Genomic DNA, 13388 nt, shown 5'->3' with positions numbered 1-13388 from the left:
GTTACAGCATCTCCATGGTTACAGGAACAAAATTCAGGCTTGGCAACTGACTCGTATTTATGATGGTTGCGGTTTCCCAGGGTCACATGATCACCTCCTGTGGCATTCTGACATGCAAAATCAATGGGGAAGCTAGATTCACTTTTACCAACCGTGTTGCTAGCTTAGCAGCTGCAGGGATTCCCTTAACAACTGTGGCAAAGGAAGGTCAAAATGGGTCAGTGCTCACTTAACAGCTCTCATGCTTAGCAGTAGAAATTTTGGGCTGAATTGTGGTCGTAGGTCGAGGACTAGCTGTAGAGGATCACCCGGAGAAACAGCGTGGTCATATCAGCAGGATGGTAAAAAGCTGCCGATTATTTATTATAGGATATTCCTAAGAACTTCCGTGTGAAGTTCAAGGTGCTAACAATGACATACAAAGCCCTACATGGCATGGGTCTGGACTACCTACGGGAGCACCTTCTGCCAATGTCAGCACCCCACCGTCCTGTGCGCTCCCACAGAGAGGGCCTCCTCAGGGTGCCACCGCTCAAGGAATGTCGGCTGGTGGCCCCCAGGGGGAGGGCATTCTCAGTGGGTGCGCCAGCCCTCTGGAACTGCTTGCCAACCGAAATCCGGATGGCCCCCGACCTCCGTACCTTCCGGCGCGACTTAAAAACCTTCCTGTTCCAGCAGTCCGGCCTGGCATGATAGCTTTAATTGGGGTCCCAGTTTGTTTTTTACTATTGTTTTTTACTGTTCAATCTGTATACCTTCCTTCCTCTGTACACCGCCCCGAGTCCCTCGGGAGAAGGGCGGTCTATAAAAACAAACAAACAAATAAATAAATAAATAAATACACTCCTGCTGAATATGGAGATTCTATTGTTTTCCTCTTCCCTCCTCCTCCATCTTTCCTTGCATGTTGTGTCTTTTTGAAGGCACACCTGGAGGCAGGGGTTCTCACAAAGCTTCGATCGGGGGGTGGGGGGGTGGGGGGTGTCTTTGGGGATAAAAAATGGGTTTTAAAATGAATTCTTGTAATGATTAGTGACTAAACAAAGTCTTGGGTTTTCAACGGCTGTCCTTCAAAGGTAGTCGTATCCTGGGACAACCTTTGGCAACAGAGTTTCCTCCAGAGACATTGGCCTGCGGCACCCATGTTTGGGAATGTTGGGAGTTGTAGTCCATCACAGCTAGGGGCCCCTATTTGGGACTCTTTGGGAGGTGTGTGGTTTCCCCCCCCCAAATGATCTACCCTGGCCTTCCCTGCCCAACAGAGATGGTTGCATCAGTCGCGAGGAGATGGTGTCCTACTTCATGAAGTCCAGCTTGCAGCTGAATGGGAAGATGGGCTTCATCCACAGCTTCAACGAGACCACCTTCCTGCGCCCAGTTGCTTGCCGTCACTGCAAGGGACTGGTGAGCTGGTTTCCTTCACTCGTGATCGCAGCAGTGCCTGGCGCAGGCTAGACTGGAGCACCGAAGCCCATCAGGCTTTCTCTAACTTGGCGACTCCCAGAATTCTCCGGCCAGCATTTCCTCTTTTTGTGCTTTAAAGCAGCGGTTCCCAACTAGACAAGATTTAAGATGGGTGGACATCAACTCCCAGAATTCACCCAGCAAGCTTTTTGGGAGTTGAAGTCTACCTATCTTCAAGCGTGACTGGCTGGGGAATTCTGGGAACTGAAGTCCACCTATCTTAAAGTATGCTATCTGGGGAATTCTGGGCGTTGAAGTCCACCTTTGTTAAAGTGGCCAGGTCTGAAGTGGACTAGTTCATCTTTGGGGTCCCTTTCAACTCCCTGATTTTGTGATGGCTGCCACGAAAATTATACAGACAGGTCTATCAGTTGCTGAGAGTTAACTCATCTCAAGGTAGTTTTGATTGCTGTCATTAGGCTCCAAGAATATTTAATCAAGATATAAGTTTAAGACTTGGGTTTAAAACTGGTCAGCTGCCTCTTCCCAGCACAGCTGATTCTGGTTATGGTTAACCAATCAATCCAAGTTTATTTACCAACAATATCATCAATATAATAAGATATGTTTTTAAAATGGCAAGAAAATCCTGAAGCAATTATTAGGAGCTCTCTAAATCCCAAATCCTCTGGTTAAGTTCAATCAAAATTTTATCAAGGCCCAACGCAGAGAAAGTTGGCAAAGAAAGACCAAATCTTAATTAATTGGGTTTTTTTAAGGATGGAAGAGAACTTGTCTAGCAAGGTAAAGTGGACCAAGGATGTTCCCCAATAGATTTGCTTCAGCCAAACTCTGAGATGGCAAAGTTTTAATCAGTCACTAAGGGACATTTAATTGAGCTTCAGTAATATCAAAGCAACCTTGGCAACTTTAAGATGTATGAACTTCAACTCTGGGGAATTCTGGAAGTTGAAGTCCACACGTCTTAACATTACCACAGCTGAGAAACTCTGCATTAGAGAATGAATAAGGGACTTTGACTCAGTATGCAAATATTTAGGAAGATTGATTTTTCTGCATTTGAAGCCGAGCTCCTGTACCATTTAAAAAAAAAAGTCCACAATTTGTTGCAACCAGAACTAATCCCTCTCTTTCTCTTTCCAGATTATTGGCCTCTACAAGCAAGGACTAAAATGTCGAGGTATTTAACAGCAATTCTCTGGATAACGTTGCTTACGTCTTTGAACTGTGTGGATTTCAATTCCCAGAATTCCTAGCTAGCTAACATGGCCATTGCTAAGAATTCCGGGAGTTGAAATTGGCTTTAGTTATTAAATTTATATGCCAACTGTCTCAGGATTGAAGCAATTCTGCAATTTTGCACTGTACAGTTAGTCCTCAACTTACAACATTTTGTTTAGTGACCGTTTGAAGTTACAACGGCATTGAAAAAAGTGACGAGGGACAAATGACATGGATTTTTGTCATTTGTTAACTAACACAGTTATTTTGTATTTTAATTTGATGTATTTTCTCTCTTTTAAAATAATGTTGGTTCATTACAGATTGGAATATAGGATAGTTGTATGGATTGGTTAGATAGCTTTTAACATTCCTAAACTGGAAAGATAAAATTCTTCAGATTATTTTCTCTGTTCAGGTACAATACAGACAGGAATCTAGGAATGGCTTTTAACATTCCTAAATTGAAGAGATAAACAGGCTGAAGATTACCTGAAGATAAGAAAAAGTTTGTTAGTACAAATTGGGGTCTGGTTTATCTCTTTAGTGAACTCTAAACAGCCCTTTTCCTTACAATTTATGCCCCTTCTGAGGTCAGACCTCATTTTAATGAACATGTGTGACATTATGGGATGCAAATGTGTAACATGCTTGACCACATGTAATTGATTTGCTATGCAAAGGGGAGGTTACTTTTATCCTGTCCAATCAACTTTCCTCTTGGATGTTTCTTTGTTATACCAACTACAAAAGGTGTTGTAAGCTAAAAATCGGGGTTCTCTCTTGGAATGAGAGGAATCCCTTCTGTCTGAATATTCTGATAAATTGTAATAAAAGGAACTTCCTGTCTCAGTTTGTCTCATTGGAAAATATGCATGCTGAGGCACGAGCCTAAAAGAGCCGTAATTGGCCATCAGACCTATGACCATTTTTCACACTTACAACCACTGCAGCATCTCCATGGTCACGTGATCAAAATTCAGACTCTTGGCAACTGACTTGTATTAATGAAGGTTGCAGTGTCCTGGAATCATGTGATTAACTTTTGTGACCTTTTGACGGGTGAAGTCAATGGAAAAGCTAGATTCACTTAACAACCGTGTTATTGACTTAACAATTGCAGGGATTCACGTCACGACTGCGGCAAGGAAGGACGTAACACAGGGCAAATGGTTAACACGTAATAACTATATGATTTAGCAGCAGAAATTTGGGCTCAACTGTGGCTGTAAATCGAGAACGACTTGTATATTCACGGCCCTCAATTCCCAGAATTCCCCAGGCACCATGCCCATTGCCAAGAATTCTGGAAGCTGAGGCCTATCCATCTGGAGTTCTCCAGGGTTGAAGTTGCTGGGCTGTAGGTTTGATGTTGGTTCTCTTCAACTCTTTTCTTTCCTTCCTCTCAGCCTGTGGGGTGAATTGCCATAAACACTGCCGGGACCTGCTTTCGGTTGAGTGCCGCAAACGTGCCAAAAGCGTCAGCCTCGATGGATCAGTATCCCTGCCAGCCCGGTCCTTTAGTTTCTCGCTGCCTCGTCCTGGCCGGACATCCCTGCGACATACAGGTATGAGGGGCCAACAGAAGAGGCTGTTTGTGGCTCAGGGTCGAAATAAAGGGTCCTCGGTAGTCTGTGAGCTGGGTGGTTTTCTTGCAGACATTTCATTACCCAACTAAGTGATAGCATCAGTGCTAGAACGAGCAAACTTCTAGCACTGATGATGTTACCTAGTTGGGTCGTGAAACGTCTGCAAGAAAACAGCCAAGCTCAGAGAGCACCAGGGACCCCACAGTCCATTTCCTCCTCCTCCTCCTCCTCCAATTCTCATCCCTTCTAGCACTGATGATGTTACCTAGTTTGGCTCATGAAACGTCTGCAAGAAAACCACCAAGCTCAGAGAGCACCAAGGACCCCATAGGTATGATATGATCAGGTTGCCTCTGCAAAGGAGTGCACAGGGGATTCCTCAGGGGTCATGAGAGCAGCTGCACCCTATTTTAAAGCCACAAAATTCCATGCCAAATTAAGAGCTAATTAACATGGATAATCCTCCTTCCTAATCACCCATATACTTCCCCAATCTATGCAAGCTGGTGGGAGTTAGTGCCATTATTGATATGCCTCTATGACAGGGGTCCCTAACTCCCCACGGCATGCCAGAAACCAGGCTGCACAAACAAACCGCTCATCTGCGGGATGCAGGCAGCACACAAAACCACGCACCCTCCGGTCCGTGGAAAAACCTTTCTCCACGGAAGCGGTCCCTGTTGCCCAAAAGGCTGGGGACTTCTGCTTTAAGAGAATAACAGCGCTGGAAGAGACCTTGGAAGTCTTCTAGTCGAAACCGCTGCTCAGTGTGATAGGGAAACTTATCACATCTCAGACAGATGTTGAGTTTGTCTGAAAAAGGTGTCTGAAAACTCAAAAAGCTGAGTTAGGACCCGCTGGGATTCAGCTGAATTTAATTCAACTTTTTGTTTTGGCAGTGATAGACAAGTGGCCTTGCTGCTTTTGAGATGTCTTTTTGATTTCCCAGCCCTCAGATTTCCTGGTGGTCTCCCATCCAGACATTAACCAGGTCTCATCATTCAACTCCCAGGTCTCACCATTCTGGGCTGTTTGAGATTAGCTGAAGTCAGCAAGGCCCAGCCACCTCTTAAGAACTACTAGATCATTTTTGAAAACTCTGGAGAGAGAGAGATGTTGGGTTACCGTGTAATAATACTGGGTTGCTCACAAAATCTCAAGGTATTGCTGGTTATGTTCACACAACCTGCCTAACAGGTTGACTGAATAACAGAATAACAACAGAATAACAGAGTTGAAAGGGACCTTGGAGGTCTTCTAGTCTAACCCTCTGCTCAAGCAGGAGACCCTTTACCATTCCGGACATAAAGCTATTCAGTCTCTTCTTAAAAACCTCCAGTAAGGAGTATCAACAACTTCTGAAGGCAAGCTATTCTACTGGTTGTTCTCACTGTCAGAAAATGTCTCCTTAATTCTAGATCGAATCTCTCCTTGGTAAGTTTCCACTCTACATTTGCACAATGTCCCAAGCTTAATCATCCTTCCTTCCTGAGTTAGTCTGTTGTTTAAGCCCATATTCTGGATTCACACCACATGCTCAACTTCAAACAAACCGGTGACACTTGCACATCTCTCAAAGCAACAAAACAACCGGTGGAGGTTTCAAGGCACCAAGCTTTGCCCTGTGTGAAAATAACACCCCCGCCATCTTTCTTTTCGCCCACTTCTGCAAATTATGCAGAATTCTCATTCTTTTCCTGAGATCAAGAGTTGTATGAACTGGACGCCAGGAGTAGAGAAAGCATCAGAAGCAAAAATTGGCAATTTTGCACACATGACATTTCTTGTTTGTCATACTTGAGCTGAGCAGATAAAATTCCAGCCAGAACGAAGAGGCCGGTGACCTTAATAAGGAATGAAGCACATTGAAATGGAGCACTAGAGAGAAAATTGCTCTCTCCTCCCGGGCTGGATAAAATTGCTGCCCACCTCTAATTTACAGCTTCCCTGGATTATTTTACATTTTCCACAACTGATGACCGTCTCCTTCTTTGCAATTTTGGACTTGCCTGTTTGCTCTTGGTATGGAACACCACCTTTTCCGGTTTCTACCCTGGGGCAGACCCCCTTTTTATTTTTTAACACTTGTCCTTTGAACAAAGGGAGACCACAAGCGGTTTTCGACATTGCTGTGCGGTCATGGCCTCGCCCTGTCAGTCAAATTGACTTCCTTCCTTGATAACAATACCACCACGTTTCCTGACAGCTGTTTCCTATAGACCAGTGTTTCTCAACCTCAGGACCTTTAACAGGTATGGACTTCAACTCCCAGAATTCCCCAGCTAGTATGGAGTTTTAAAGTTTTTCAAGTTCCTGAAGTTGATTAACACTGCTGTAGACAAAGTGATGGGTAGGAACTGGCAGTGGGAAAAAATGAAATCTTGATTTGTAACGAGAGACCCTGTGTTCTTCACTGTGGCCACAACATACAGGTAGTCTTTGACTTACAACAGTTCATTTAGTGACTGTTTACACTGAAAAAAAGTGATTTATGACCATTTTTCACACTTACAACCGTTGCAGCAGCCCAATGGTCATGTGATCAAAATTCAGAGGCTTGGCAACTGACTTGTACTTATGAAAGTTGCAGTGTCCGGGGTCACGGGACCCCCTTTTGCGACCTTCTAATGAGCAAAGTCAATGGGGAAGCCAGATTCACTGAACAACCGTGTTCCTAACTTAACAACTGCAGTGATTCACTTAACAACTGGGGCAAGAAAGGTCGTAAAAGGGGGCAAAACTCACTTAACAACTGTCTTAGCAAAAGAAATTTGGGGGTCAATTGTGGTCGTAGGTCAAGGACTATCTGTATCTGCAGTTTTGCGCAACAAGCAGTTCGTACAATAGATGATGATGATGATGATGATGATGATGATGATTATGCTATTCACTCATTTTTTGAGTTCACACAACCAAGTCAGCTGAGGATTTAGTAGTCTACATTGCAGCACGTTCACGCTTGGCTACTTTGAATCCAGTGATGTTTGCACACTCACCTGTTGTGTGTATGAGTTTTAGAAAGTTGTGCAAACTCATCTATGCTTGGTTAATATGTCTTTCGGTGTATTGAACAAAAACACAGACAAATGGATTAGTTCAGGATTCAGATAACGGCAACTGAATCAAATCAAATCAAACTATTTATTTTGGCCGTTGAGCAATACAACATTACAATCAACTTGACAATTTGATTAGAACGAAAGAGTCAAAGAGCAGAATAAAAAAAAACATTCATTTACACTAATACTATAACTCTCAAGACTAAAAGAACAATTGTTAGTACTGTTGCGATCACTCTGTAATTCTCACTTATATCTATTTTTCTAGTGCAAATTGGTAGTTGGATCCCAAAGCCACAAACGGAGAAAAAAAAGACTTTAAAATATCTGTGTTTGTAAAGTTGAAGTTGCTTATGTCTATTGTGATTACTATTGCTTGACAAATGGGCAGCCATAAAAATCAAATCAATACATAACCAAAAAGGGTGGGCTCCTACAAGGCACCAAGCCGTTGTGTCACTAACCCAGATAAAACTAACCATGAACAGTTATGCCAGCCCAGCTAGTAAAGAAGCAGAATTTTCAGGCAACTAGCAATATTGTTGATATTTGAATTGTAGTAAAACAGCTCCCCCTGCTGTTGAAAGAAAGATGGGGCAGAGAAGGTCTCCAGCTTTGCTTTGTATTTCCCTACATCTGTGTTTCTCAACCTTGGAAACTTTCAGATGTGTGGACTTCAACTCCCAGAATTCCCCAACAAGGATACAAGGAGTCCTCAACTTACAACAGTTCATTTAGTGACCATTCAAAATTACAACAGCACTCAAAAAAGTTACTTATGATCGTTTTTTACACTTACAACTGTTGCAGCATCTCCATGGGCATGTGATCCAAAATTCAGACGCTCGGCAACTGACTCATATTTATGACGGTTGCAGTGTCTCGGTGATCCCCTTTTGCGACCTTCTGAAAAGCAAAATCAATGGGGAAGCCAGATTCACTTAACAACTGTGTTACTAATTGAAGAACTGCAGTGATTCGCTTAATAACTGTGGAAAGGTTGTAAAATGGGGCAAAACTCATTTAGCAATAGAATTGTTGGCTGGAATTGTGGTCTTTAGTCGAGGACTACCTGTATTTTAAGATGGATGGACTTCAACTCCAATTCCCCACTAAGCATATTTTAAAATGAGTAGATGCCAACTCCCAGAATTCTCCAGCCAACATGCTTTGAGATGCATGGACTTCAACTCCCATGCTCTGTGGGGAATTCTGGGAGTTGAAGTCCAGTCATCTTAAAGTTGCCAAGGTTGAGAAAGCCTGCCCTCCGCCTTCTCATTCAGCCCAGTGAGGTTGCTTCTGTTTGCAAGTGAGAGAAGAGAATCGGGGGGAATTCTCATAGGTGGATTGTGGCGCCAATTACCATCCCAGGCCATGCTTACCTCATCTCCAGATCAAGCCAGAGGGAACATTCTCCCAACACAGTCAATCAAATAAAAATTAGCTGAGGCATTTGCATAGCAAATGGTTAGAGTTAGCCTTGGTTCATTGTTCTGCAGCTTGGCCAGTTTGGTTTCATTTGAGGCCAAAAAACAGATTATAACTAGCAACCATGTGTCATGTGAATGCTGCTGGTGTGTTTGGCGGGGTGTGGGTAGGGGATGGAAAGGGAACAAAAGTGTCTTCCAGTTTGCATTTGACTTATCCTTAGGGCTGTTTTTCCCCCCCCAGAAATCCAGGAGGAAGACGTACAGGCTGTGGAAGATGGGGTTTTTGATGAGAAGCTATGAGACCGGATCAGGTCAGCAAAGGGCCTGGAATCCAAGCATGAGGTAAGGATTGCAAGCAATTCCTGGGTTCCCCCCTCTTCTGTCGGAGTCATTTTCTCAACTTATTTCTTGGCCTGGCTCAAAACCCTTTGCTGACCATTACTTGTAGTCGTTCAAGGCTATTTTCCATGCCTGCTACATTCTTAAGACATTACATTACTTACAACAATTCATTTAGTGACCATTCGAAGCACTAAAAAAGTGACTTTTGACCATTTCTCACACTTACGACTGTTGCAGCATGCCCATGGTCAAGTGATCAAAATTTGACAACTGATTCCTATTTATGACGGCTGCAGTGTCCCGGGGTCATGTGGTCCCCGTTTGCAACCTTCTGACAAGCAAGGTCAATGGGGAAGCCAGATTCACTTAACAACTGAGTTATTAACTCAACAGCTTTAGTGATTCACTTAACAACTGGGGCAAGAAAGGTCATAAAATAGGGCAAAACTCAAAAAATCTCTCACTTGCCAACAGAAATATTGGACTCAATTGTGGTCTTAAGTCGAGGACTACCTGTACTGCTACCAGTACTTCAGGTAGTCCTCAGAATCATGTCGGGGACTGAAATGTTTGTCACTAAGAATGTGGTTAAGTGAGAAGTATTCAACTCTCTATGGCCTTTCTGCTTGAATTGTCGAGCAAATCGCCATGTTGTTAAATGAATTATGTGGTCCTTAAGCAAACCTGGCCACATGGCCACGGGGCCCTCGACAACTGACACGTATTTATGAGGATTGCAGCATTCTGGTGTTTCCTGATCACCATTTGCAAAATTCCCAGCCAGCTTCCAACAAGGAAGTCAATGGGGGAAGCTGGATTCGCTGAACAGCTGTGGCAAAAATGTTGTAAAATTGGACATGACTTACTTAAAGACTGCATTGCTTAGCCACGGGAGTTGGGGGCCCAACTGTGGTTGTAAGTCGAGGACTACCTGTAACTGGAGATACTGAATCTCGTACTTTCAGCTTAACTTCTCGTGGTTTGTCTTCACAGAAACACCTCGTCCTTCTCAGCGACCCCAGCCGGTCTGCCAGTGAATCCTCGGCTCTTCTGCGTCCCCCTCTTCCCCAAATGAAGTGGGGCGTGTGCTTTGGGGAATGGGGCCTCTCCATTTTGAAAGCACTTTGGCAAGGGTAATCAGGAGATGTTTCTGCCCCACCCCAAAGCCTTTTAGAAACGTGTGTATATTTGTATCAAGAACTGGATTCAAAGATGTAATGATAATTAGAATAAATTTGACACCTGCTCCATACCTCTGTTCCTCCTTAAATTTTCTGCTTTGTGGTTCCCCATTTTTGTAGGGTTTTTTTTTTGGCAAAAGGTTTTCACTCCTGAAAGGAAAATAAAAATGCTTTAGGCATCATCGATTCATACAGTAAGAAAGGATAAGTGCAGAAACCACTGCAAGTAACATATTTTGCAAAAGAAAGGCTGAATTAGGGAAAGGATTGCCCCCATCTAGTCATGAAGCTGGAGCCCTTGATTGCTGAAAAATGAGTCTGAAAATTCTGTTTTTGTTCCACAGTGTTTTAAAAATGTCTCTGGTTGTTCTCAGGGTCAGAAAATTGGATTAGGCTAACCCAGACAAATCTTTACCAGTGATTCTGCCAGCACAATCTCACAATTTAAACTCCCATTCCCCATCCTGTAATAAATATGAAAAATTAATTTAGGAATTATAAAACTCCCACTATAAACTTAGCCAGTCGCTAGCTGACTTCAGTCTCCATAGCACACAGACCCTGTAACTGGGTCAAGGAATTTGGGAATCACAGACTCCCTATGTGGAGCAAGATTACACCAATTAATATCAGCATTTCTCAACCTTAGCAATTTTTAAGATGGGCGGACTTTAATTCCCAGAATTCCCCAGCCAGCATTGCCAGGGTGGAGATTTTTGGGAATTGAAGTCCAGGCATCTGAAAATGTTTTACTCAAAACACCCTCCTTGATTTAGAACAGTGTTTCTCAACTTTGGCAACTCCTAAGAGAGGCGGACTTTAACTCCCAGAATTCCCTAGACACCTGCTGTTGTATGTCATTCAAATCCCAAAGTCACCTTCATATGAGACTTTTAATCCAGTTCCTGAACTAACCTGTATATTTTTGAACTGCCTGTAAAGTAACCCTAAAAAAAGTTGTGCCAGGGAAAAAATAACCCACTCCAACCAAGCTTAACGTGTGAGTGCAATCATGTGTTGTGTGAACGCATCTCCAAATGTGGTCCTCAGCCCCTCGTCTAAGTTGCACATCTATATTCCCGAAGCAGACAGTACAGAGAAAGCAGTACAGGTAGTTCTCGATTTACAACCAAAATTGAATGCAACATTTCTGCCGCTAACCAAGATAGTTGTTAAGTAGGTTTTCCTCAATTTTACAACCTTTCTTGCCACGGTTTTTAAGTGAATCACTGCAGTTGTTAAGTTAGTAACAGGGTTGTTTAAGTAAATCTGGTTTCCCCATTGACTTTGCTCGTCAGAAGGTCACAAAAGGGGATCACATGACTCCGGGACACTGCAACCGTCATAAATATGAATCACTTGCCAAGCGTCTGAATTTTGATCACGTGACCACGGGGATGCTGCAAACGTTGTAAGTGAGAAAATTGATCATAAGTCACTTTTTTCAGTGCTGTTGTAACTTTGAAGGGGCACTAAACAAATGGTTATAAGTTGAGCACCGCCTGCAGATTCCCCCCCCCCTAATTTTGCTCAAGTTTAGCCAAGGCTGAAAGGAGAGGATGGAGTAGAAAATTAAGCCGGCATTGATTTTCCTTCTGCAACCTGACTGATATGCTCCCTAATCACTATTCGTCATTGTCAATATTGGTGTCACACCGTCCTCTGCTCCTGGCAATAATCTTCAGACCAAATTTCTCCTTTTTACTCTTTCTTCACTCTTGCCACAGCCAAGAGACAGCAGAAAGTTCTGTTTAGGCTCAGTTGTCCGTTTATGCTCAGAAGACCCCCAGCACTCTCAGTGTTCCTTGATTGCTTTAAAAAAGAGAACGATGGCCTTTTGACTATCTCCTTTTCAAAAAGGAAGAATGGGGGGGAGGGAGGAGAAAAAAGGCTACAAGAGGCAGTGAAGGACAATAGAACTTCCACAGCGAGGAACAGACTACCACCAAAGTCTGAGGACCTCAGTGTAAAGAATCTTGGAGGCTTTTGAGTATGGCTTTCCAATGTAGCTGATGTAGTTCTGCTGAGCGTAAAGTTGTTGGAAGAGAAAAGGGAACCGGTCCTGGGTCACATCTGGAATTGCACTACATCCATAATTTGGGTTATTCCATATATAGATGCTAGATTTTAGTTTTAGTTTATCTCAATCAGAATAGACTATCAGAAATACGTGTTGAATTTACTCCCTATTATAATAACTTGCACTGGGTTGACTGTGGGTCTTATGATTAACATTCTCCATAGAGCTTAAAACCAATTTTCTGTCTTTTAAAGATAATATATTCAGTTCACCATAATTAACTAAGGTTACACTGGACAGTTCTAATCCCTATGACCTTTTAAAATCCCTTGTCTATTCCCAGGCATTTTATTTTTGATTCTTGTTTCTTCTTTAATAGTTATCTACTGTCTTTAAAAATGTTTAATGAAAATATGAAAGAAGACCAGAAAGCACAGCTCTATTTAAAAATAAAAAGCTGGGGAAAGAGAATTATGAAAAATATTGATTAGGGCTGGATAGCTCCGGTGATGAGAGGAAAGCCGTCAGCAACTGGAGTCCTGCTGTTGCTGTCTTTACAAGTTAAGTGGATGAAGGAAAGATGAAATAAGACATGTTTTTTCTAGGGATGTCTTTGATACTTGGGAGACAGAAGTCTCTGGGTGAATCTATCTCCCCCAAGATGATTTGATATCCCAACTGTCTGGCCCAGGCCCCAAAGGCGACCCAGTGAGATCTACTCTTAGTAGATAAATAAATAGATAAATAGGATAAAATCACGTGAAGTGTTAGTATCGCTTTACAAAGCCTTAATAAGACCACACTTAGAATAAATACTGCATTTAGTTTTGGTCACCAAAACATACAAAAAATGTTGAGACTCTGGAAAAGGTGTAGAGAAGAGCAACAAAGATGATTAGGGGATGGAGGCTAAAACATACAAAGAACGATTGCAGGAATTAGGTATGGCTAGTCTAGTGAAAAGAAGTTGGAAGGGTGATATGATAGCAGTCTTCCAATATCTGAGAGGCTCCTGCAGAGACAAGAGGGTCAAACTATTTTCCAAAGGACCAAAAGGCAGGACAAGAAACAATGGTTGGAAACTAACCAAGGAGAGAAGCAATCTGGAACTAAGGACGGCG

At 42.8% G+C, this 13388-nt stretch overlaps 1 protein-coding gene across 4 annotated transcripts in view; it reads left to right on the top strand.

Annotated features, from left to right (window-relative positions):
- The window catches only part of RASGRP2 (RAS guanyl releasing protein 2), a 42787-nt gene extending 32469 nt beyond the window's left edge, over window positions 1-10318 (top strand). For 3 of the 4 annotated variants that reach the window (XM_081340217.1, XM_081340219.1, XM_081340220.1), the window contains 6 exons: window positions 1263-1404; window positions 2569-2605; window positions 4056-4214; window positions 4486-4566; window positions 8966-9066; window positions 10060-10318. In XM_081340217.1, the coding sequence (XP_081196343.1) occupies window positions 1263-1404; window positions 2569-2605; window positions 4056-4214; window positions 4486-4566; window positions 8966-9024 (478 nt within the window). In that variant the 3' untranslated portion in view covers window positions 9025-9066; window positions 10060-10318. The remainder of the gene's footprint in view (window positions 1-1262; window positions 1405-2568; window positions 2606-4055; window positions 4215-4485; window positions 4567-8965; window positions 9067-10059) is intronic. The other variant, XM_081340218.1, reaches the window with a different exon arrangement.
- Window positions 10319-13388: the final 3070 nt, after the last annotated feature.

Source organism: Vipera berus, assembly GCF_964194415.1.
Source record: "Vipera berus genome assembly, chromosome: 16".
NCBI lineage: Eukaryota > Metazoa > Chordata > Lepidosauria > Squamata > Viperidae > Vipera > Vipera berus.
The sequence above is the reverse complement of the archived record's forward strand: the minus strand, read 5'-3'. Positions and strand labels throughout refer to the sequence as shown.